General features: G+C 47.2%; 1 protein-coding gene across 3 annotated transcripts; it reads right to left on the bottom strand.

Moving 5' to 3' along the window:
• Window positions 1-54: 54 nt before the first annotated feature.
• On the bottom strand, window positions 55-25,422 carry LOC134024931 (E3 ubiquitin-protein ligase TRIM9). 3 transcript variants are annotated; one of them, XM_062467676.1, is made up of 11 exons: window positions 24,576-25,418; window positions 14,780-14,875; window positions 12,781-12,903; window positions 10,364-10,474; window positions 8,411-8,564; window positions 7,458-7,526; window positions 6,809-6,969; window positions 5,968-6,106; window positions 3,923-4,226; window positions 2,512-2,674; window positions 55-2,253 (listed from the first exon to the last, which is right to left on the bottom strand). In XM_062467676.1, the coding sequence occupies exons 1-11, from the start codon at window positions 25,338-25,340 to the stop codon at window positions 2,203-2,205; spliced, it is 2,136 nt and encodes a 711-aa protein (XP_062323660.1). In that variant the 5' UTR covers window positions 25,341-25,418; the 3' UTR covers window positions 55-2,202. The 3 variants fall into 3 exon arrangements, with proteins under 3 accessions (XP_062323660.1, XP_062323661.1, XP_062323662.1); XM_062467677.1 differs by lacking the exon at window positions 7,458-7,526 and having other exon boundaries at window positions 8,402-8,564; window positions 24,576-25,422; XM_062467678.1 differs by lacking the exon at window positions 7,458-7,526 and having other exon boundaries at window positions 24,576-25,421.
• Between the last annotated feature and the right edge of the window lie 1,395 nt (window positions 25,423-26,817).

Genomic DNA, 26,817 nt, shown 5'->3' with positions numbered 1-26,817 from the left:
TTTGAGTCATCAGGTTTCTATGTACAATGCAACAGTTAAACACATAAGAAAGCTGTCACGACAGAATACAGGAATTTCTCCAAATCCACTTTGAAAGAATAGTCCTTGGTATGACCCATATTGACCCATTTTTGGTGTTTTTGTAATAAGTTTACAAAGAGGTTCATCAGAAGTACAAATCCTTTCCATCACCCCTAATCTAGTAGTCCCACTGTGATTTAACTTCTAATGTGGGTGAAATTGGGTTTCCTTTCTAAAAGAACAACAGCAGCTTTGGTCATTTTAATCCAGATGCAGTCATGGAGTTAAGGGTTCATTACATTTCAGGAACAGAATGAAGTCTGTGACACATCTGGACTGTTGGGTGTAGGGCTTTAGATGTTGGACTCAGACAACTAGAGCAACTGCCCAGTGAGAAACCAACCAAATAATAAGATATAGCTCTTGATTTTGGTAGAAGACAGCTCACGTTACTGAAATTGGCTGCAAGACTTGGCCTGCCAGGGTCTGTATTAGTTTAAATGAGGACATAGACATTTGAATGCCTAGAGAAATCCACCTGCTCTAAGCCTTTGCATAAGCCTGCTTAAGTGTCTTCGATTTCACTAAGACTCTGGAACCACAAAATCCCCTTTTTTATAAAGCCCTCTATTGTCACTGTCATTTAAAAGGTTTAATATGCCTGAGCTTCATAACGGTGTTAACTCTGGAGTATAAAGGTAGCCTAACATCTGTGTGAATGTGGGGCTGTAATGTTCATTTTGATCTCTAGGGGGCAAAGTACCATTGGACTGAACTTGTCATACACATATAAGCACTCATATGGCTCCCAGTTTACTATGTATGTGTGTTTTTCAGTAAACAGCTTCACTTAGACTACATGCTTAGTATGAGCTCATGACCTATCATGACTCTAGTTTCAGTATTTACAACATGCACACAGAATGTTCCGTGGATCTTTCTCTAAATGCTTAACAATGTGTCCTCATTCACACACCTACGCACAAACACCCTTTTAGGCAATAAATATATACTGTAAATAACATATTCAAAGTCAATGCATAAAACATAAGAGTAATAGGGTTAGTAAACTGACGGATAGGATATTGATAGGATAGGATTTCTGACCGACTGTATAGGAATCATTTGTTAAAATATACATGGGAATGTCTCTTTCTAAATAATCACAGTGGTTTGGTTTAACCTTTGAACCTAAATAGCCTCTACAGGTTTCCTTAATGACTTTTGAGATTTGTGTTTGGTGGTGAACACGCCAGCATCATTTGTGCGATTAAAGTTTGTTGATATGTACACAGCGTTATGGTTTACTTGACAGCATGGACACAGTATGTCATTGTTGTTCAGTACAGTTGAGGGTTCGAAGGCTGTTTGGTCATACTTGTGTGTTGTGTTAGGAGATATGTGAGGTACATCACCCTGACTTATGAACGGTTATCATTTAGTAAGAGCAGGGTTGGACTGATTCCATTTCTGTACAAGCTGACTGAGAGGACAAGTTCAGATTCAAATCTTAACGTGAAACGTCCTCTCTCGAATAAAGATTTGTTTTCGACTGAGTATTGAAACCAGGACTGAAACGGAATTTATCCATGTGCCATCTCTGATATAGGCAGGTTCTGTAACAGTTACAAAAACAGCAAAGCATTTGATTTAAAAAATTCGAAACAATCTCTACTTTATGGAGTCTGAGAGATTCCAAGTTAATAACAGACATATCCAAAATGGCGGTTGAAAGTTGTACAGTGTTCCTCTGTTAACACACCTGAGAGAGGAGAAACAGAGCTGCAGGGGCCCTACTTCCTACTACTTCCTACTTCCGGTCCTCCTGACTTCCTCTTCCTGTAAGAAGAGGTCCCTGGGGCAGCTGGATTGTAAACATGAAGTGTGATTGTACGCTGTGTTGACACGTGAGTAACTAAGACCTAATATACAGATAAATAATATGCCTTTTTAAAATACAGACGGAATACTTTCATGGTATTCAGTATTGGCAGATGTTCTGCTTGGCTGTTTTCCCAGGGTGGTGTTTGCACAGCATCAGATGTAGAGATGGGGGGAGGGTGGTGGGGGAAGGCCGAATGTCTCGGGTCGCTCGTACGGTCCAGTCGGGTGCGGAGGGAGAAATGGCCCCTCCCTCACCAGGCCCCGGGTCACCTTGGGAGCCCAGCCATTGGACGACAGCTACTGCTGTTTAATATTCTTTGGCACCTCCAGTCCTGTCAGTAGGGTGACCTGTGGGGGACAAGCAGAGCACAGCCGATGAGATCATTCGCGGATGAGCTTAGCGCAGTGCAGAGCACCGCAGTGCCACCTCCTTCCTTCCATCATCCATCCAGTCATCTGTGCCTTCTCAGTCATTCCCTTGGGCTTTCATTTCAATATTCTCCTCCAATTCAAATCAGCAAACAATGGATTTTTCGTCAAAACATAATTCTATATCGGGCGCCTGCATGAGATGTTCCTGCACGTGAAGGTAGTGTTGTTCCAGACCTGGACGTTTCTGTTGAGGCTGACGGCAGGCATGAAGACCCCCTCCAGGTTCTCGAAGGCCATTGGGCCGTGCTGCTCCTGGTTGATGAAGAAGGTCAGCGTGTGCTTGTTCAGGTCCAGCAGGATGCCCACCTTAGCTCCCTTAGAGATGCCCCCCTCAGCCCTGCACACGACACACACACACATGTTCTGGTCTGTATTCGGTCGAGCCAAACGGTCGTCCAGGGTTGATACAGGATCTCCCACAGCAGACAGGAACATATGGAATCTTCCTTCATTCCAACACATCTGACCCGATTTATTTTGATTTCATATTCACGGATGATTTGATCTCAATCTGTACTTTAAATGGAATCATTAGACAGCCAATTTAGCTTCCCAAAATGTGTCATACTAGAACAAATAATACTATTATTTTCAATGGAGATGAAAGTGGAGGAGCAATTTCCGAGGCAAGCTGGGAAAACATAGCATCTCAAAGGGTTCCACAGTGAATTCCAGTGAGGTTAGAAACCAACATGACTACCGAGAAGAGGGATATAAATCAGGCCACTGCCAAACACCAAATACACATACATAAATAAAGACACAAGCTGTTTATCTGTGTTGTTTACTAGAAAGACAGACAGACATGTCTACTGGGAAAGAGGGGGGGGGGGGGGGGTGAGATAGGAATAGTTCCCCATGGCAACAAGAAGGTGTAATTACTCCTACTGTATTCTGGGATGGAGGATAGTGCTCTCTGTGTACTGGTCAGAGGGAGGGGGGGGGGCGCTTTGGTTGCTAGGGATTGTTACCAGGCCCTAAAGCTACCCACTGTTTCTTTTTGTCCCTGAATCTGTGTCAGCGCTGTCCTACTGTGAAACAGAGAGAGTGTGCGTGTGCATGTGCGTGAGTGTGTGTGTGTATACTTCCATTTCCATCTGACTGCCTACCTGATGACGCAAGTCTGTTACTGTACTCGTGCCAGTCTGACATGCGAAGCTGATGGTCTAATTTTGGCTGTGTGTGTGTGAGAGTGTGTGTGTGTCTATAGAGAAAGAGCAGAGCTGTATCTTCCCACCAGCAGACCCCTGCCCTTCTGAATCATTCTCTCTCTGTGTTATCCATGTGCGGCTCACTTCTCCATCCAATCAAATCGCGTTTCATTTGCCTGGCCCTTAGTACAAGTAACATCACAGAGAGCTTCACAGTCGGGCAAGCGTCTCACCACCCTTCCACACAGTAATTAGCAATCAGGCATACCAACTGTACGCCTGTCTAAAGCCATGTCTCCAGAAGATTCTTCAGAACAGAACCCTGCCTACTTTCGCCGGAAAGAGCTAGAAAGATCGAAGATGGAAGATGAAAGGAATCGAAATGTATAAATACCCACCCTCAAATAGAATGTGATCCGGCGGGGTGTGTTTACCTGTTGGTGTGGGAGTTGTTGTGCATGAACCAGGAGCGGTTGTTGTCCACGTACATGGCCCAGGCCTTGTCGTCCTTCCCCAGCATCATGTCCTTCACCGTGTTGATCCTCGCCACGCCGAACGCAGGGTCCGGGTGGTTGTCATAGCGATCCACGCTCAGCTCCCAGTAGTGCACGCCCTTGGAGAAGGCGGCGGTGCCCAGGACGACGCGGTCGTCGTAGCTGCTGCACGACACCGTCTGGTTGTCGTTGGTCAGGACGATGTCGCGGTGGGCGGAGCTTTGGTCGAAGGTGAACCAGGCCACTGTGGAGGGGAGAGAGAGGGAGTTATGGCAGGGGGATCCCCAGGCGGAAAGAGTCGACTTCAATTTTGTTTAAATGTGTGAAAAGTCAGAGCTTAATACTTTCACATGATATTTATATGTATGTGTATACAATGTGTCGACACAACTGGAAGTGCGCTTGAAATGTAGGGAGTCAGGTGGCTGAGCGGTTAGCGAATCGGGCTAGTAATCAGAAGTTCGCTGGTTCGATTCCCGGCCGTGTCAAATGTTGTTGTGTCCTTGGGCAAGGCACTTCACCCTACTTGCCTCGGGGGAATGTCCCTGTACTTACTGTAAGTCGCCCTGGATAAGAGCGTCTGCTAAATGATGTAAATGTTATGTTTTTGCATGTTCACAGACTTACCGACCACCTTAACATGGTGGTCACATGTTATCTACTTTCTCAGTATGCTTTAAGTAAAATATTGTTTTGCTTGGATCGAGTCTGGTAGGGGAGGTTACAAATAGTTGGTCCACCCCCCCCCCCCTCACCTCACTCCCTCGTTCCCCACGGCATAGCAGTGCATGAACCCTAGAACACGAGGAAATTAAGGGGAGACCGACCGTTCCACCGTTAATGTGCTATTTAAAACACAAGCTTCAGCTGCGTTTCCTTGCTTAGGAAGCAAGCTCGGGCGAGGCCCGTTCCCATCATGCAATGCGCTGCTGTATGGCCCGACTCCCGCTGGCTCAAAGCCCTCATGTCCGCCGTGTGTCTTAAACCCCCCGCAGTTCTTCCAGAGAACAATAGAGAACCAGTTTGGAGCGGTTTCCTCTGGCGCAGTGGACGCAGTGCCGAGTTGGTCTTCTGGCATCTGCTTGCACCATTGTTCCTGCTCTGGCAGAACTGAGGCTGTTAGGCTGAGAACGAGGCTGGGACTAGGGTAGAAGCTGAGGTGAAAAACGATGGCCGGGACTGGGAATGAGGCTGAGCCTGGTAGGCTCTCTCCTCTTTCATCCCGCCGTCTCGCTATCTCCTCTCATCCGTCCATCCGTCCTCCTCTTCCACTCCTCTCGCCTCTCCGTGATACGGACAGATTGCACATCAGACGTGCCTCATTAGACACATCAAAACAGCCTGTCACACTCTCCAAGCATTAGAAAGACAGATTAAAATGTTCTTAACAAAATAAAGTCATCTAATCAGGTTAATTCTACTTGATTGCACTATTCCCCTGTCAGGGTTCTCTACTGTCATTTGTGTGTGTGTGTGTGTGTGTGTTAGTGAGCTGTACCCATGTTCCTCTATCTGTGGCTCAGCGCTCCAGCGGTAGTGACATTAACATGGTGTCTGCTAACAGCAGGCTGGCTGTCCCAGCGGACTGGAGGAGCAGCGGTGAACACGCGCACGCTCACACACGCTCACACACGCTCACACACGCTCACACACGCTCCCAGCTCTCATTAAACCTAGCTCCCATCAGGGGGCATCGCTTTCATCTCGACGTGGTAGGATCCTCTCGGTTCTCCCGTTTACCCTTGTTCTCCTCCTCTCCTCCCGTGTTCTCCTCTCCGTTCCCCTCTCCACTCGCGTCAAACACTTCGCCTCGATTCGACGTCGCCCCCTTCCGTTCCCCCTGTTCTCCACCCCGGTTCCCATCTCCCTCACCCGTACTCACACTAAGACACTTGCAGGGACGGCGAGATAGGAGGGGTGTTGTGGTTGTGAGTGGTGTGAATGTGTTCCGAGGTGCCGCGGTTGTATCCGGACCGAGAACCCACCGTCGGAGGTCTTGAGGACCACGGTCTTGCTGTAGGGCCCGACGCCTGTCGAGTTGTAGGCCTTCACCCTGGCGTTGTAGGCGCTGTTGAAGTGGAGGCCGTCCACGGTGCATACCGTCTCTTTGCCCACGTACACCTCCTGAAACACACACACAGTATTAAAATATACATTTAAAAACACACTCACACACAGTATATGAACACTCACACAGTATTTGAACACAAACATAGAGTGTATGAACACATGCACACCGTATATAAACAGTATATGAACAAAAATAGGCAAACACACACACAGTATTTGAACACACCCACCAACAGTATTTCAACTCAAACACAGTATGTGAACCTACGCACAGTATTTGAACACACACAGTATGAACACACACACACACTCCTGTCCATCTGGCGTTGGTTTAACTGGGCAGCAGACACACAGGGTGAATCATCTCAGAGCCTGTGGAATGACAACCCTACTGTCTGGGGAGCGTGTTGTGACAGCTCACACACAGAGTGACACAGCACTGACAAGCACCACACAGCGTACTCTTTCATTACACCACCTGTCCACACTGTGTGTGTGTGTGCATGTGAATGCATGTCTTTTTGAGTGCTTGTGTGTGTGTGTGAATGTGTATCTTTTTGTGTGCTTGTGTGTGCTAGGGTGTGTGCCTGTGTGTGTGTGTGTGTTTGTGTGTGTGTGTGTGTGTGTGAATGGATGTCTTTTTTTGTTGTTTTGTGTGTGCTTGTGTGAGTTTGTATGTGAATGCATGCCTTTCTGTATGCTTATGTTTTTGCAATGCTGTGTGTGTGTATGTGCGTGTGCATGTGCGTGACTGACCCTGTACTGCCCCCCATTGCCATCATCCAGCTCCAGAACGTAGCCCTCTATCGGGTTGCTGGGGGGCGCAGTAACCCTCCAGGCCAGGGTGGCGCTGTTGTTCCTGGTGCTGCACTTCTCCAACTGCAGCAGAGGGGCCGTGGGGACGGCAGCAGACTCCACTGCAGAGGAGCCGACATGGGGGGGGGGAGAGATCACACACACACAGTGCAGTGAGTCAGTGAGTCTGGCGAGGCTAGTGGACACCGTGGAGGGCTGGAATCACACACGGGCCAGGCTGGGTTCCATATCCATCACAGGTTCCTCAAACAGGACTCCTAGACCTCTGAGTGTGGAGGCCTGGGGTGGGTATGGAATGCAACCATGTTGGGAAGGAAGGAGGGAGCGTGGAGGGTGAAGTGAGGAGAAGGGTGTTCACACTCTTAAAGCCACAGTACATTCCAGAGAGGTAAGGCATGACCGGATAACCAGGGGCGTTACATGCATGGGGGAAGAGGAGGAGGAGGATAGAGGAGGATAGAGGAGGAGGAGGAGAAAGAACGCAGTTTGAGTGTCCTAGAAGGTGACGGAGGTGGAGGTGTTGGCTGCTAGGTTTTCAAGGGACAAATAAAAGGGGGAAGGTTGGATATTATTAGCGTCTCTGAAATACCTCCCGGACTCTCGACTGCGGTCTGTCCACCTTCGTGAACTTGTTTCATTAACGGGGCCTCCTGAACATCTGAAACACGATTGGACAGGTGGTTTGGCGCGTCAACACCATTGGACGGATCGCAAAGACCTCCTGTGTTTCCGTACAGTGCAGTGGGGCAGCCAATCAGAGGCAGCCTCATTTAGATGTGATTCAGGGATGGACGAATCAGAGCAGGCCTTACTGACTCGTGAAGTAGGTCACACCAATCAGGCCTATTTATAGTGTTTGTGAGATGTGGGGCAGAGTGAGTAGGGTAACTGAGTAGGATTGCCCAGAAGCAATCCTGTGTAAATGCGAGGACGGTAACTGTAGTTTTATAAATTCAGTATACATGAAATATGCATCCCTCCAACTCAGAAACAGACATATCTGCAATAAAAAGTGTAAGCATGGCTACGCCAGTCTAACAGACTTCTGTATGATTAAACCCCACCAACAATGGGCTGTTTGATGTGGAGAAGCCAACAGAAATGTAGGCGTTTGTCATCTGAGCCTAGAACTCGGAGCGTGAGTGTAGATGGAGCTGGTCGGCTTGGCTCAAGAGCTCCACAGCACAGCCAGGAGGAGGAGGAGCTTTTAACGAGACAGCATCTCGGTTCACAGTTAAGACTCCACTATAGGTCTTTACGATCGATTACGAAACTGCTTCTTCACACTGGAGAGAACCCATTGGGGATGGGAAGCCTTCTGTGGCAGTTTAGATGGACTTTAATAGACCGGTGCTGCCGAACCCTCTTCTCTGAAGAGCTCCTGTGCTGTAGGTTAACTCTAATCCAATACAAGCTGATTGTAATAGTTAGCTTATTGCCAAACTGAATCATGAACACCCAGGAGAGTCATGTTGGGAGCTCTCGGGAAATGGCATGAAATGTCACAAGGGTGACGGGGTGGTCATAGGTCACCTGTCTGACCTTTGCTCTGCAGGAAGTCCAGCTGGAGGATGGTTTGGAGGAGGGCGTCACTGTTCAGAGTCAGGTCAAACTCCGCCCCCACCTTGGGCTCCAGCGCCCCCTTCACCCACTGGTCCTGAGAGGACGTCACGCGCTTGACCAGGGCGTCCGAGATCTGCACACGAGGAAACACGCACAGGCGCACACGTGTCACCAGACACACACGTAGGCACACACATGCATCGGCACACACACACGTAGGCACACACACACACAGAAACACCCACACGCAAACACAGAAACACACACAAATGCAAATAGACCGAAACACACACACACACACAAACAAAAGATCAGCGGGATGTCAAACAGCTAACTGCCAGCTCAATGTGCTTTCTGCTTTAACGTCTCAGCACGGCTTTCCCTGCTAGGTCGAGAGCCTTCAGTAAGCGCAGGATACTGCCTGTTACAATGCAGAGAGCGCATGCTGAGCTGGGCGGCGAGGAGCAATAGCTCGATCAATACTTCATCCATTTTTTAAGCAGGAGCCGAGCCTTCTTCCCCAGAGAGAGTCTTTGATCTGCTTTTTATCTCTCCTCATGAGGAGGCCTCATACAGGATTGAATGTTCAGCATGGTGGGTATCTCAACTTGAGGTTTAGATCTCAGCTTAAGCTGTGAGGTTCTGGTTCCGGGGCAGGGGCGGACTAGCCATCGGGGATACCGGGGGAATCCCCGGTGGGCCGACGGGGTTGGGATGGTCCAAAATACCTGGCCACTTCCATCACCAACCGGCCCTCCCTCTGACATCGCCGACACCTCCAACTATTTTCCATATTACACAGCTTGAACACGTATAACGTATAATATATAAAGTTGCCTTGCCTTGCCTACTCAACATTTGCGTCACTCGCTAGCAGACAAAGTTGTTTTTGAAAGTGAGAGCATGTCATCGGCACCAACACGTTAAGGTGGACCTGAAAAGCTCAGGGAGAAAAAGAAAACATGTCTGGAGGAAGGTGCATCAAAATATTTAAAAATCTCTGATTTATTTGGGAAACCACCGACTGGTGACAGTGATACGACGGTAAGTTGTGCCGTTGACTTGGCCAAGAGCCAGTATCATTTTATTCCATGTGTCAATCCAGGCAAATTGGTGGATCCAAATGTTATTAAAACATATAATAACATAAAACATATATGATGTAATTTCTTTGTAATCATCCAAAATAATGTTAAGTGTATGGGTATTTTGCCAAGTAGGCCACTGACTGGTTGATACGTGCGATGCATAGAGTGGGCAACGCGCTGTGTATTGAGTGGGAGGTGCGCCGTGGGCCGGTCTAACAGTAACTCCCGGGCCACTTTTTCCCCCCAGTCCGCCCCTGGTTCCGGGTAACCTGTAACCGAGTTAACCTCTGATACCGAAGATCAATATTGGATAAAACAGCCTTGTCCATCAATGTTATTGCACAGCAATGTTAGAATTCAGATTATATTAGCTTCAGCGTTTGGTTGAGTCTTTATGAAGGAAGGGCAAATATGTTACAAAAATGTTACTTCCAAGGAACCAGAGTTTTTAGGTTGACTGCAGTACTGTGCTGCCCTGAAGGGGGCAGGGGCAGATGCAACAGGAAGGGAGGGTGAGGGTGGGGGTGAGGCAGGGCAAGCAAACACCCTCAACCTCTAGACTTTGCTCCTCAAAGCACTTCCATCTTAATGTGCCCAAAGCATGAACCACCCTGGGCTGTACCTCATTTCAGTTCGGCTGGAGTAGAGACCGCAAACATTGTGGTTTCAACCACACGCCACTCTCATAAAAGCAAATCACAAGATACACTTTGTCTTTTGTTTCTATTTCCAATGTATTTTGTTTCTATTTCTATTATGTCTTTTCCCAGCCTTATCTCGTGCACTAGGTGCATCCTTACGGAATGGTACGTGAACCACCTCTGTAACAAGCCGTGTGGCGTACCTGCAGGAACCCGCTGGGGTCGTTCTCCTTGATGACCTCCAGACAAAACTCCATCATGCCTGTGGTCTGACGTAGCTTCATGGTGCAGTGTGTGATCTGGTCACGCACCACCTGGACACACACAGACACACACAGAAATATACAGCCACACACACAGAAACATACACCCACATACAGAAACATACACACACAGAAACATACACAGACGCACAGAAACACACACAAAGTCAGGCATTAGAGACGCAAAACATAAATGTTCACATCCTTTTTGTCTACACAAAAAATGACAAATAGGCCAACAAATACATACAGGTATGCAAATACTCGTGTAAACACACATTCACTGGCACACATTCGGGGCGAGGGGATTTGGATGGGTGTCAAAGTCGTTCATTCGGGACTAATTGATATTCAGTGTGCTGTCAGCTTGAATGAGGCATGATTTGTAAGAGCATACACCTGTGTCCGTCACAGTCACACAAACATACTCTCATTATGCTTTTTACTAAATGAGAACTTTGGTTAAATTCAGTAAAAATACTTTAAAAATATAAATATATAAAAAGTCATAAAAGGTTCATGATCTGTGTATGCTAATTACTCTCTCATCTAATTAAGACGTGGCACTCCAATACAATCTATAAAATGAGATTTAATTGCAGACAATTTCCTGTAATTAGCTGCTCTTTAGATACAGCACCATACAAAACACCATCCATATTTCTGAAGGGTAAAATGAATAAAAAATTACTCCTGAACAAAGAGAATTATGGATGATATGTCTTTTGGATCTGTAATACTACTAGGACATACATTGGAACAGTGAATTATTCCATACACATTTCTTGTATTAATCATTAGAATGATTATCATTATTAATAAAAGAGATCATCTTTCCAAAGCACAGAGCAATGGAGAAACAGAGAGGAAAGCAGATTATAATTGCAGAAGGCATATGTACCCATAGCATGATCCCAACATTCAAGGATGGAAATGTCAATTCAGACTGGATTATACCAATGATGACTGGCTGTGTGTGTGGGTGTGTATGTGTGTGCGTGGGTGTGTGGGTGTGTGTGTGTGGTGTGTGTGGGTGTGTGTATGTGTGTGCGTGGGTGTGTGGGTGTGTGTGTGGTGGGTGTGTGTGTGTGTGTGTGCGTGGGTGTGTGGGTGTGTGTGTGTGGTGTGTGTGGGTGTGTGTATGTGTGTGGGTGTGTGGGTGTGTGTGTGTGTGTGTGGTGTGTGTGGGTGTGTGTGTGTGTGACAGACAGAGTTTGTGTAGGGATGACAGAGTACAGAGTTGGAAGAGCAGATAATGACCTCCACCATCAAACACTCCCACACACCCACAAAGAAAAAAGGCCCAGTTGAGACAAAATAGCCTGTATTCAGTGTATAATACTAACCGACATCATGAAAGACTAGGTTTGTGGGACAACAGCATTACATCTGTTCCAAGAATACAGGATCTGTTTACCTATTCCTGGAATAACAGACCTTTCATAGTTTCACAGAGAGAGAGAGAGAGAGAGAGAGAGAGAGAGAGAGAGAGAGAGAGAGAGAGAGAGAGAGAGAGAGAGAGAGAGAGCAAGAGAGCAGAGGGAGAGAGGGGGAGGGAGGCAAGGAGAATCTATATCCCCCCCTTCCACATACTCATCCTTCATACTTCATCCCCTCTCATCGGTCTCCCACCCTCCCCCTTCCCTCCCCCTTTCCCTCCACCATCTGCTATACCAGCAACGCCCCCACCCCACCCCGCCACACACACACTCTCCTACATCCTACGCCTCCATCTCCCATTCCCCTGTCCCATCCCTGCCCACCCTCCTCCTCCAGCCAGCAGCTGTCCCAGAGAGAGAGTCCTGACACCATGCCCCCCCCCCACCAGCCCCACACCTCACCACGGGGACTGGGCATCTCTCCATGTGACCAGAGGAGGGCTTAGACAGAGCAGCCCGCCAGTTGGCCGGTTTCGCCAAGCAGTCATAAAGTCAAACTATCATTCAGCCAGACAGGTGGTTGACTCTGGTGTCTATGTCAAACCAATACAGTAGCTACACACACACACACACTCACACAAGCACATGCATACCAGACCTATAAATCAAATCAAAAAATCGAATCAAATTTATTTGTATAGCCCTTTTTACACGCAAGCATGTCACAGAGGGCTTCACATACGCCCATAGAACTGCCCCTCAACCAACCTAAACCCTCAAGGAAGACAAGGAAAAACCAGAAAAACTCTCAACAGGAGAAAAAATGGAAGAAACCTTGGGAGGAGCAATTCAGAGAGGGATCCCCTCCTCCAGAGACGGCTGGTGAGAGAGAGGATAATAGGCCCCCACACACATAAGATATGTACAAAAGCAAAAGACAAAAGAAATCAGAGGGATGGGCTTTGGTGACATGCGTACCTTGAGTTTGTAGTCTTTCTCCTTGGTGACCTTGGTGAGCAGCTTGGCCTTCTGCCTGGTCAGGGCCTCAATGAGGGAGTCACACTGGGCCACCAGACACGCCTCGAACTCCACGCCGTTCTCCTGGAGGACACACACACACGGACACACACACATGTGTGTCTGCAGTGTCTGGGATTGTGTCTTGTGTCCTATTGTGTGGTTTAATTATTCGTAATTGTACAGCACTTTGGCTAACAGTTGTTATTTTAAAATGTGCTTCATGAATAAAATTGAATGACTGACTGACATACACACGTTTGTGTGGCTCTTATTGTGGGGACTGGATATTGAGGTACTTTACCATTACCCTAGCTTTAATCTTGACCCAAAATTCTAACCTGAACTCTAAAGTTAACCCTAGCTTCTAACCCCAAAATCCCTAACTCCTAACCCCAACACTTAATGTAGTTCTAATCGTAACCCTAATTATAACCTTCACCCGTAAACCCCTTAAACCTCCCTAGAAATCGTACTTGAACTTGTGAGGACCAAGACATTTTTCCTCTCTTCACTATTCTTGAGGAAACTTCTGGTCCCCACAGGAATAGTTTACAGTAACAAGGACACACGCGCACACACACACACACCAGAGAGTTAGAGACAGAACTGCACTCAACAGACACAACAGTGCATCCAAAATTCCGTAAATTCCAGATTTGCCTCATAATCTATACATCCGCAGAGGACACTGTACAAATCCTCTCCCCCCTCACATCCTCCAGCGACTCATCACACATGCCCAGTCACCCCAACCACCTCTGCCACAGGCGCGTTGCCTGCCCCGCTGCATGGATGATTAATCTCCGAGCCGGAGATGAGAGCTGAGATAGAGACCTCTAATCCTGCTTTAGACAGTAGCGGCTGTGGGCTCTCAGGGCTGAGAGGGAGCGGACAGAGAGTCTGGGAGATAAGGGAGTACAGAGTAGAGCTGGGGGTTTACTCCGACACTATCCCACCCCCCTTCATCCCGCTGTAAGAGCTTTCATACACACGCTAGCCTTCCATTCCTGAGGGAATGATCAGATATGATGGCGAGGAGGGGTGAGGGGAGGAGGGGAGAGGAGAGGGAGAGTGGATAGATGGGAGGAGAGGAAAGTGGGGGGAGAAGGGGGGCAAAGAATGCCGGGGTAGAGGAGACAGCGGGGATGGGAGGAGAGGGGGGTAGAGGAAAGGAGAGAAAGTGAGGGCACCACGTCAAAAATAATTTTAATCGCCAGGCCAAGGGGTGTATAGCAGTGTGTGTGACTATGTGTTCATAGCAGTGTATGTGTTTGCATCAGGCTGTGTGTGTGTGTGTGTGTGTGTGTGTGTGTGTGTGTGTGTGTGTGTGCGTCTGACTGGCAGAAGTTTAGGGCTGCTGCTGTACTTCTCCAATCAGCAGCATGGCAACACAGCCCTCAGGGTTTCTCTTGACTTGCTGCTGGAGAGGAGAGGAGAAGATAAGGAGAGGAGAGGAGAGGAGAAGAGAAGAGGAGAGAGGAGGTCCCCTGAGGGCTGTGTTGTCCAGCTGCTGATTACAGAAGTACAGCCACAGTCCCACAATGCTGCCAGTTATACACACACGTCCACATGAAAACACACATAAACATATTTGGCAGACAGTCACACATACTGCTCTTCTAAGCCCCTTGGTCAGGTGATAAAAAGAAGTTTAGAAGACGTGCCAGTTTAAAAAGAAACACCACAGTAAAGAAGTGTGTCATACTACAGTGTTCAGTCAAGTAACACTAAAGTGTTTAGCGCAGAGATTACTAATATGACTGTTCAGTGTAGAGCTGGGTAGGTTGTTGGATACAGAGCTAGATTACACCCTAATAATATCTAAATTGTTTATGTATTCATTATTTATTTTTGCCAGTAGGGGTAGGCAAAGACTAAGATAAAGAGTTTGTCAGGTAAGGGAAAAAGTTGGTGTAAAATGGTGAGGCTCCATTGACCAACGGGACAACGTCCATACCTGGATCTGCTGGAGCATGTTCTTGAGCTGCACCAGGAACTCCTTGGCATCCTTGGCCTTGTCAGACACTCCGTTCAGAGCCTGGGACAGCTGGCACTGGAACCAGGAGGACACACGGACAGACAGGTCATTAGCAGGTCAGCATCAACACACAGATAGTGGGCCAACGTAGACACATTACGAGGGTCCTAATCCCCTCCATCAGAGTTGCAGCCCACCCACACAGCAGCGGGGACATTTAGAGGTCACAGGGTCAAGGTCAAAGGTGAAGATCATTTATTAAGATCACCGGAGCCATGCACCCGAGAGGTTAAGGCCCTCCATCCAAACAATGGACTGTGGTTTATGATGTGTGTGTGTGAGAGAGGGTGGGATTGGGGGGGGGGGGGGGGGGGGGAGAGGCGTGTCTGCACATGTGTGTGTGTGAGACCAGCTCGGTATCATGCAGTTTTGTGTTCATAGACACCAAAAAAAAGTATCTATTGGATCGTGTTATGGGGCACGATTGTCCAACTTTTTTTGAGTTGCACAAAAACGTGCATGCAGTTTTGGAGAATGATTTACCCATGGGTTAGGGCAAGGGATAGGATTAGCTGCCCCTAACTAAAGTCTGACAAATGCTCCCTTTTATAAAGCATGGGTTTACATTTTATTCTGTGTAACTTAAAAAAAAAACATGGACAATTATGTCCCAAAATGCCAGGGTTTTTAATGTTGTTCTCTGTAAGACCAAATCACACACTCATGCTCTGGCACATGCTTGATAAAAATAAAACAAATCAAGTCTGAGCACAGAAAGGGGTGATACCGGGCTGGTGTGAGGGTGACTGTATGTCTGCGGGTGTGTGTGCGTGTGCATGTGTGTGTGTGTGCTTTCCTCCCATGACTGATGGGTAATCACAGCGGACAGCCTCACCCACCCCACACTCCTCACACACAAACACACACGCACACATCCTGCCCTGGCCACACACGATGAGGGGGGCTGGGAACCAGACATACCTCCTTGGTCCTACACAACCTATTAGAGAGCCATCTGGCCTGGCAAGCTGTCTGTCCAGGTTAGGGAAGACCAGGGCTAGAGTGGGTCCGGGCCAAGGGCTAGGATAGGCCAGGCTGGCGCTACCAAGGGAACAACAAGCCATTCCTGTGGAGAACAGGCTGGCTGAGTCAAGAAGACTAGCACCAGGATAGCACCAGAGCATAGTGTGTGGAGATTGTGTGTGTGTGTGTGTGTGTGTGTGGATGACCTTTCAGAGGTCAGCACTCCCATTGGGAGACAGACTGTCGCACCACAACTATCTCTCTCACACACACACATCTACTAATGATGCAATTGCTCATCATGCATGAAGGGTTCTCCAAGGTGCTAGTATCCGGGAAGGTTAATGGTCTAGTCATGGACATGTTAGGAGATCTAACAGGATGTCCTGTGGCCGACAGATCTACTAAGCAAACCATTCGGTATTGACCACAGTATCTGACAGTGAAGAGATTCGGGTCATGTGTTGATTCTGTCACAATCAGTCAACCCAGAATTTAATACATGAATAAACATGTCAATTGCGAGAATAAAACAGTTTTAAAATACAGACTTTTTGTTTGTTTGTTTGTTCTCAACCTGAGCTGGTTTCCAACCCTGACATCACTGGTGGGTGATGTTATATTGAGGCAGAGTAAAATGCACTTACTCTAAGTGTCTGACACAGTGAGAGTATGTCAATAGTTGGCCCGTCAGTAGGCCAGTAGTCACCCAAACAAATCAAAGAGGCCTGATAGACGCAAAGTTAGCCAGCTAGCTAAACTAACCTACATCCATTTAAATATGACAGTAGTAATCCCTAACCCTGTCTACCCTGCACCTCTGCACCCTGCACCTCTCTCTGCTCCTCTCTCTCACCAACCGTCACTGGGGGAGGGGATCCCTCACTGAATTGCTCCTCCCAAGGTTTCTTCTATTTTTTTCTCTAATGAGTCTTTCCGGGAGTTTTTCCTTGTCTTCGTTGAGGGTTTAGGTTTAGGCAGGGAGGTTCAGTAAGTCAGGGAAAATAGCTCTTCTATCAATTTTAGTCTACACTTCACGGTTTACTTCCAGCGAACAGGAAGTGAGTCATGCTCTTCCTGTCACACGCAGATTCTGTCCTGGGTTATTATTTGATCACACAGATGAACTAGAGAGGGTACAATTTCTGGGGAAATTGTAGGGTGTGCTTGCTTGCGTCGGTTGCACAGGGGTCCGTTTTTGAATGACATTTTTACAACTTATATTTCTGTATATGTTATATAAAAATGCATACTTATTTATAAAGATTACATAGATTTAAAAGCATTTTTTTTTTGCTGCTCATTTACAACTGAAAATACGAGTGAAGTGTAGAATGAAATAGATGTCTTCTCATTTCCCCTGCAAGAGGCTGCCTCATCGTTGAATCAAAACGAATAAATTTGGCAGACCGGTGTAAAAATTGACCTAATCTCTATGACTTAAACGTCATTTTAAGTTTTTCCCTTCTCGTGATATTTTCAGGCATTTAGCCTACTCATTGCATTCATTCATTAATAAAGAACCCCCTTTGAAGATTATTCTACGACGTTACCCGGCAGTAGAAGATGGAATCGCGATTCAAACAGTACCATCTGCTAACTGAAAATATGCCCCCCAAAACGTAAATAAGCTTGACATTTATTTTGTGGAAAATCGCTCATTCATAAAAAGCTCACTGGTAGCGATCATTCATTGTCAGTAACAACGCAAAATGCGATATAGCCCTGTGTGGAAAAGCTGCCCCGGTAAATTGTACTACTACGGTACAGTACTAGACTACTGCTGTGTTCGTCTTAGTAGCGATTGCGTTGGTTGAATTGGATTTAACGTTCCGTTGTACGGTTTACGCTGAAATTAATTATTTTCATGAACAGATTGACAACGTTTAGGCTGTGGCAATGAAGTTCAGGTTAGTAGTTAGATAGACTTTTGATTTAAGTAAGGGGAGTGCCGAACATGTTCTGTCGCCGTTTGACTTCCTAAACAGCTGTGTAGATGTTTTTGTAGTGTCTCGCGTAGGCTACAGCGTTGCAGTGAGCTACAGTATATTGGATTGAAACCACAGGTAATGGTAATTTCACCAACAAATCGTTTACTAATGTCAGAATAAATCCTACAACGAAAATGTATATGTGAGGAATGTTTATTTTAACGATTGAAAACAGATAACGCTACATCATAGACCACTGTAGTATGTGTTGCCCGGGCAACACAGGCTAATGTCATGATGCTAATACTTCAGTGAAATAGTAGACTACTGTTTCCGAAAGTAGATGTACTTCCTTAATAATATCAGCTTATATTGTACATTACACATCACAATTGTGTGTCATATCACAAAGTAAAATGAGTAAATAGTTATCACCCTGGCCTCTTTGCTTGTGGCGTTTCTGCAGCTGCCTTGCAGTAAAGCTATAGTTAGCCTAGCTATCCCCCAAGTTAACAGATGCGAAACGAATGTTCTGCCAAAGGTAGTCACACGTGTTTTCGTGACGTTAGTGACGTAGTGACGTTGGTCACGTCAGTGACTGTTGCTAGCAAATTAGCCACCGTTAGCTTCACTTTTCGCCACAAAAACGTAACTTGAGCCTAAACCATGCAACGGAATGTAAATCCCAATAGAAGCAACTCAATCACTACCAAGACGAAACTTTTGACACCTAGGTTGTCTATGTAGGCCAAATATTGACTGAGTTTTAGGGGGGCAAAAATAATAATAATAATATATATGTGAGAGAACAAAGGTTGTGCTCTCGCCGAAGGCTTGAGCACACCCAACTAATGTATGTGCGTGCGGTAGCCTAGTGGAGGAGGACAGGACACAGCTGTGCTGACTAGATGGATATGTACAGGGAGAGAGACAGAGAGAGAGAGAGAGAGAGAGAGAGAGAGAGAGAGAGAGAGAGAGAGAGAGAGAGAGAGAGAGAGAGAGAGAGAGAGAGAGATAGCGGGGGTCAGTGAGGGAGGGAGGGAGGGAGGGAGGGAGGGAGGGAGAGAGAGAGAGAGAGAGAGAGAGAGAGAGAGAGAGAGAGAGAGAGAGAGAGAGAGAGAGAGAGAGAGAGAGAGAGAGAGAGAGGAGTTGACCTTGGTTACAATCACTCCTCAGGGACACGCTTGCCAGGAGGAGTGGGTCACCGCGCCCGAAAACCCTCCCCCTCCTTCCTCCCCTCATCCCCTCATCGCCCCGCCTCCCCTCCTCCTCCTCCTCCTCCTCCTCCTCCTCCCCTCCCCTCCTTCACCTCACGTCCCCTCATCCCCCACCTTTCTGTGCCTTCCAGCTCGTCCTCACCCCCTCAGCCTCTCCACCGCTTCTCAGATGTGTTCTCCTCAGGTCTGCTGCCTCTCTTTTCCCCCCCCCTTGCTCCTCTCATTCTCCCTCCTTCTCTTCATCCCCCTCCGCACTCACTCAGCAGCTGTGTCATTAGTGTTCCACATCTGGTGGCGCCGGGCACAAACAATCTCTCTTTCTTTCTCTTCACTTGGCAGCTTATGATCAAAACCCTCTAGTTCTGTGGCCCACGGATGCTGCATTGACACACACTACACACACCACGGTACTAAAAAGATACGCTACACACACCACTCTACTAAACTATACTACACTACACACTACACTTTGTGGTACTACGTCACATACACCACTATGATACAAAACGTATCCCAACATTGCAAAATAGTACCCAATATACAACACTATACTGCAAAATACCACATTACACGCACCACTATACTACAAATGACCACACTGCACACAGACAAGTGTGTATGAAATTGAACACTTGAACGCACATTCACTATGTTGTCCAGCACAACACCACTATACAATTCTGCCAGGCAACTCACCAGCCTCTAAAGAATAGGTTATGACAGAGAGCTGTGTTCATTATTAAAGCATGTTCTCTAGGGCCATATTACTGTAAAGAGGATGCAGAGAACGTCCTACATACCAAAAAATTATCTTCCACTACAAATAGATTATTCATGGACTTTGCTACATTAATATATGCATGGAAATGCAAAATATGGACCCTTCCCATCCAATTAAACCAATCCAGATAAGATGTGTAAGGAATAATGAATCTATCATATCTATATTTTATCAAGCATTTTTCCACCGAGTGGTTAACAAACACTGACCTAGCACAACTACAGAGCGACTTCATTTTATTATTGAAAATATTTCTTTTGAACCAGGGTGTTTATGTAATCGTTTTATGAGGTGAAATTAGGTTTCATTTTAAGTAATAATAGGACTACTTGCTGCCATGTATCCATGGTAACACAGGACGGTATGTACATAGCAGTACAGTCCACCCTTCATAGAAGCTTGGCACTAGCACTCTCTCCTGCCTCTAAATATAGACCACAAAAACTCTGGCTCTCAACGCCTTTGGTCACAGTGAGTTACGCGCACACACACACACGCGCACACACACACTCGAGAAAGCTCCTACTAAAGCATACACACACACTCGGAAACGCACACTCACGATAATGGTGCATGCACTCATCCACACACACATGCCCATGCTGTACACACACACACACACATACAATCACCCTTGCTTTTCTCCTTTAGCACCTTTCACCAAATTGTACAGACCCCAGATACCCCAGCATTAATCTGGTATGAAGAGCTAGCTAGATTCAGCTGAACAGTCTGTATTCAGTGGAACAATTGAACAGTCAGTATTCAGAAGAACAGTCCGAATTCGGTAGAACAGCCTGTATTCAGTAGAACAGCCTGTATTCAGTAGAACAGTCTGTATTCAGTAGAACAGCCTGTATTCAGTAGAAACAGCCTGTATTCAGTAGAACAGTCTGTATTGAGTAGAACAGTCTGTATACAGTAGAACAGCCTGTATTCAGTAGAACAGCCTGTATTCAGTAGAACAGCCTGTATTCAGTAGAACAGTCTGTATACAGTAGAACAGCCTGTATTCAGTAGAACAGCCTGTATTCAGTAGAACAGCCTGTATTCAGTAGAACAGTCTGTATACAGTAGAACAGCCTGTATTCAGTGAGACGGCAGATCCAGTGCATTAACCTACATTTCTGAGGCTGTGTGTGTCTGAAGCATACTTTAGTGCAGGAGGGTTAAGGGTGGCAGCCTTCTCTCTGTGTGCCTCAGGATGAGAACTGTAGCAGCCAGGCCAACCTGCTGTATGGAGGCACCCACAACTAGCAGTGGGTTAGGCTGTCTGCTCTGCTCTGCCTGGTTAGACTGTCTGCTCTGCTTACTATTGTAATAATATTCTATTGTACTATTCAATGAACTACAATAGAACATTTGTGTGTGTGTGTGTGTGTGTGTGTGTGTATGACTGCGTCATTTGATAGCACAACAGGATGCATCCTAAAATCTATGGATCGCTCCACTTCTGCAGACAAGCAGGAGAAGGAGAGACAGAAGGATAGAGAGGACAGAGCCGACTCAGCCAACCCCCTCCTCCCTCCCTCCCTCCCTCCCTCCCTCCCTCCTCCCTCCCTCCCTCCTCCCTCCGCCCTCCTCCCTCATCCCTCCTCCCTCCCTTCTCCTTTTGCCTCCTCTGACCACAGGGAGACCACAGTGGGACACACACATCGATCCATCGATCCGTCTGCCTCCTGGAGAGCCCAGACTCTCCCGTGCCCTCAGGTCCCTGAGTGACCAGCCCACCAGATGGGCAGACGCCCCAGGGGTCCAGCCGGCCTGGGCTGCACATAGACACCCGTTCAGGTGGGAGTGAACCTGAACAGAACCAACATGGGGGGGGTGGGGACGGGGGAGGGTCAAGCCCCCTGTAGATGCTGATGCTGGGATGAAGGATGGCTGGATGGAGGGGGGGGGGGTGTGTCACTCAGTGTGTTTCTGCTTCACTGGTCACAGGAAGCTACACGACTGTTATCCCCCCCACCCTACCCCTCAGCTGAGTCCATCCGGTAGTAAATACATATTCATGAACTGTAAATGCATATTCATGAGCTGTGAATGCATATTGTCATTAGGCCTCTTTTATGCACAGTGATTTTGACGGAGGGGTAAGTATCGCTGGCAGCCCAGGGTCGTCCCCTGTGTACGTGTTGTTAAATAAGATAACATGACCATGACGTTTCTTCATAGCGCTAAGCGCTAATGTCTGTGAAAGCAGCTATGTTTTCAGGTCTCGGTTGATGTGTTCAAGAAGCTTTAAGTGAGATTGACAAGTCGGTGTTAAACACCACTCGAGAGGGTTTATCGTTACTGTCAAAGTAAATCATAAACACACACACACACATGCACGCACTCACGCAGTATTCATCGGTTTAATTTGTTGAGGGAGATAGGGTGCGTGTGTGTGTGTGCGTGCATGTGTACGTGTATGATGTGTGTCTCCGTGTGTGTGTGTGTGGGTGTGTGTGTCAGCCACCGATGCTGTGGAAGCTCTTTCATCTCACTACGTCAGTGCAGGCGTCGCCACTGTCAGTGCCCTACATCTCTGCCTACACCACGCATCTGTACAGTATCTAAAACCCACATCTCAGAGTCATAATCTCTCTTTCACTCCCCCCATCCCTCCCTCCTACTCTCTTTCTCCCTATCTCCTCCCATTCTTAACCCCCTAACCCAGCAGCCTGCTTCTTCCATCTGGAAAAGTGAACCCTGTTGTCAAATATGTCCTCGTTGACAGACAATTGATACTAATGCCTGTCAACATGAGGTTGAAGTTGATATCCTATATCCTATAACACCATTATAGGATATATGTTGAATGTATGCACCTTCCTGCGAAAGCAAACTCCTTGTCTGTGCAAACTGTCATGGCGATCGAAACCCTTTCTGATTCTGATATTGACATTGCTCTTGAGTTTGAGGTTGAGCACAGGGACGGGGATAGGGTGGCCTGGTCTCTGTCCTGAGGGGTCACAAATGTTGTCACTTAGGCAGAAGTCTTAGCGTCACTGTTCCAATGCAAAAGGTGCCTATGGCGTCGGCCTTAGCCTATGGCTTCAGTTTATTCATGCATAAGATCGTCCTAACCCTGACCCTAACCTACTGCGTCAAGATACTAGGTAAGATGCTGCCCCCCGCGTCATTATAGCTGCCCAAGAAGAGTAAAAATATGACGAGTAGGGATGATATCAAGTTAGATAAGGATGAGGAAGGGAATGAATATGGGGATAGGTATAGGTATAGGGATTGGTATGAAGATGAGGATGGGGCTGAAGCTGATGTAGACGCTGGGAAGTGAATGAAAATGCATTTGAAGATGAGGTTGTGGATGAGGTTGAGGATGCCTGGCAGGTTGGATCTCAAATCCAGACCCAGACCAAGCCCAGTACCCCATCTCCAGACAGGCATGTAGACCAGCTGTAGAGAAACAGCATCACTTCAACGGCCCTTGAAAAACAGCCGGCTGCAATAAAGAATAAAACACCTTCTCCTCTTTTAAGATGAAAGACCACTGACCTTCTCTCTCCCTCTCATTCCTTCTCCCTTCTTCTCTCTCTCTCTCTCTCTCTCTCTCTCTCTCTCTCTCTCTCTCTCCTACATTAAACTCCACTAGCTAACCTCCTCTCTTGTTGTGCTCTGTTACGTAGTGTTCATCAAGCCCCGGCAGGGATAAGTGGATGACATGGTGGATCGATCTCTTTCCTCTGCAGAACCGGGAGCTGTGTATTAACTAAGTGCTTGCCGTCTTGTGTCGACGACGCTCGTTACTTATGAAAACGCTCGTTGGCGGCAAATGCGATTTTCACGGCCCATTTGCGGTGTGGGCAGCGTGGTGAAGGTGAGTCCGGAACGACAACCTGATTATCGAGAGGTGGAGGGAGGGTGGGGGTGGAGTGGAGTGATAGAGATGAATGAGGGGAGAGAGAGATGCATGGGGGGGGGGTTGGAGGGGGCACAGAGTGAGGCAAGGGATAGATTATGAGTGATAGACGGCTAGACGCGAGGGCGCCCACTCCCAATCGCACTGGTGAGGGATTACTGACCCACTTCATTCCCCGGGCCCAACAGAAACTTAATTTCCGTTGGCTGAATTTGGGCGTTGTGAGGACAGCTCTATCTAAAAGGCTTGTTTGCCTGCGAGGCTGCTATTAGCTGTGAGAGGATGGCAGGCAGTGTAATAGCTCTGTTAGTCTTCCCACAGTAGTCTGTTATCACGTAATAACTTGCCTGTGGTGGTGTGTGTGTGTGTGTGTGTGTGTGAGCGCGTAGGAAGAAGAGGAGGAGGAGGAGGAGGAAGGAGAGGATTCATACACAGCTCTGAGTCATATCCTCTTCCACACACATTCGCGGCCCCCAAAGCCAGAGCTGGAGGCAGACAGAGACTGGAGCTGGAGGGCTTGTAAACAGCAAGCTCTAAAGACTGTATAATTGAGCTCTGGGGACAGGGCACTGTTTGAACTGAAAAGGGGGGGGGGGGGTATTGCAGAAGTATTTACACACCACCCCACTCACCACCCACTTTTGGGGCAACCAAGACCTCTGAGCCTATTCAAACTCTAGTGCTGGACATTGGGACTTTCTGCATGGAGACAGGGTGAACTAGCTATCCAACAGTGCTGTGTCTAAGACAGTACTGGAGGCCATTTAATAATTTCCAATGAAAACATGCATGAAAAGCTGCACAGCTGACCCTGTTAATGTATCCCAATTGGTGACCTACTCCACTGAGTGACTAACACCAATTCAGTAGCCTACATTGGATGACACTTCGGTGAGGTGCTCTTGTGATCTAGATTGGACGGTAATGATGTTTGTGACCAATTAGACTTCTATCTTACCTTATGTTGTTTCCACATGACGCTCAGGGGTTTGATATCGTGTTTTCCGTGCTTGCCGTCGTCCAGACACTTCAAACACACGGGAGTCTTGCAGCTGACGCAGTACATGCTGAAGTTCTCCGAGTCGTGATCCGCACAGCTCGCCGGTTTGCGCACAGTTGCGCCGGGGAGTTTCTGTGGTTGACCCCCGGCTGCCGGCGCATGTGTCGGCGGCACCAGCCGGTGCTTGGCCAGCGGTCCGCGGGAGGGGTGGCATCTCTGCTGGCAGGGCGTGCAGTAGAAGACGTCGCACTGCTCGCACATCACAGTGGCGTCGACTGGGTTGCGATCACACAGCTGGCATTTGACGGCGGCGCCGCGGCCCTGCTGATATCGAGACACGATCGATTCAAGCAGCCGGTTCCGAGGGAAGCCCCGCAGCCCCCGCTCGTCCAGCGAGACACTCCGGTGACAGAGCGGACAAGTGATGGAGCAGTGACGGTGCACCAATGTCGGTGGAAACACCCTTACACCGTTCGGAGATTTGAGGCACGGAGTGTATGATCCATAACCGCTGTCTGTTTCGCTGTACATGCTCATTTTGTCCATGTCCAAGTAATCATAGTCCGAGTTCCCCGATGCTCGGCAATGCGGAGGTGTCTCACCCTCCGGGGTCTGCACGATTATATTTCGGGCGCACGCTAAACACACATTGTGCGAGCATGGTAGCAGAATAGGATCCTTGAAGAGAGAACCGCAAACAGGGCATTTTAATTCTTCGTCCATAGTGTTAGTTCGTCTGTGAAAAGACGCTCTCACAGAACGCAGGAGCAGCGGTCAATGAAAACAGACCAGCACTATCTGCTGTGGACAGCTCCCAAACGTAACTGTACGCATGCGCACGGGAAAGGAGTTGTTGGGATTGTAGTCCGCGAACGCGCATTCATCCAACGCGCCATCCAAGGAGGTTTCACACTATCGTCTATACATTATCATAAAACTACAAATCCCATTGAGGGACTGCAACTATAAACTAACACACACACGACACCCATCCTCACCAAAAAGAAATCAATTTACAGAAGTCCTTTGTTGCCTGACAGGCCTGTGGGGGCTATACCACATCCAACAGTCTGGACTACCCTTAGTATCCTACGAGCCCATCCGACGAATTCCAGATTGATGGCCTGTGCTCAATAATTAGGTCATCTATTGACTAACATGTATTGATCTATTCAATTTGATCAAATTGAATGACCTTATTAAATAGTGTATATTCTTGTTTTTACTGTTGTGTGTGGGTCTTTGGTTTCAGATGTCTTGGCAGAGTCCATCAACCGATCACTCACCTTCTTCCACGTTTCTAAATCCGATGTTGGTAAGATATAGGAAAGCATAACCCTGCAAGCTTTCACTGGAATGTGATGGTCATGCATTTAACTCAACAGTAAATATCTGGGTGTGTACATATGTGTGTGTGTATGATGTATTTAGAGTACAGTACATACAGTAGTCTGTCTATAATGTCTACAACAAGATCATGTTAACTCATGGTGACAGCTTCTACTTAATTCCTCTCATAAGGATTTGAAAACAGACACGAAAAAACAGTGTTCCCAAAGAAAGAAATCATTTTCAGATAATGTAATCCTAAACAATCCCGATAATCCAATTTTAAGAACACTTGTACACCTGATTTACACCTAACACCGGAATGAAGGACCCTCATCTTTAATTGGATGGCAGAAGTCTGATGTACTGAAGAGAAGGGAGCTCAGGGAGGGATCAGGGAACTACAGGGAGGGATCTAAGGGCTCATGGCTCCATCCCTGCAGATCTAAGTGGAGAAGGAACAAGAGACTATATGCAAAGAAGGTCATCCATAAATGATAGTATATGGACTCTGTGTAGAAACCCTGCTGTAGGTTCAATCCAGGCAGACCACCAAACAGAACCTAGTTTCCTACTAGGCCTACCTAAACAAACAGTCACAATCTGTCAGCCAATAACATTTCTAAAAACCTTAAAAGGAAGAAAATGATTTTTTTTCTTTAGTTTTTGACTGACACTCCCTCCCAGAGTGTAGCTGAGCTTTAATGGACGATTTTATTGTGAAGCTCGGGAGATGGAGAACAAATTCAATTGCAGAACTGTGTGCTCCAATATCAGGTTGTAGAGGGATGTTTGTTTTGATATGAAACCAATCCATACAGAGAAAAGCCACGTGTCTTCACGCCCAAACAAGCACAGCACAATTTTCAAA

Source organism: Osmerus eperlanus, chromosome 8 (genome assembly GCF_963692335.1).
Source record: "Osmerus eperlanus chromosome 8, fOsmEpe2.1, whole genome shotgun sequence".
Classification (NCBI taxonomy): domain Eukaryota; kingdom Metazoa; phylum Chordata; class Actinopteri; order Osmeriformes; family Osmeridae; genus Osmerus; species Osmerus eperlanus.
This window is presented reverse-complemented; position numbering and strand designations above follow the sequence as displayed.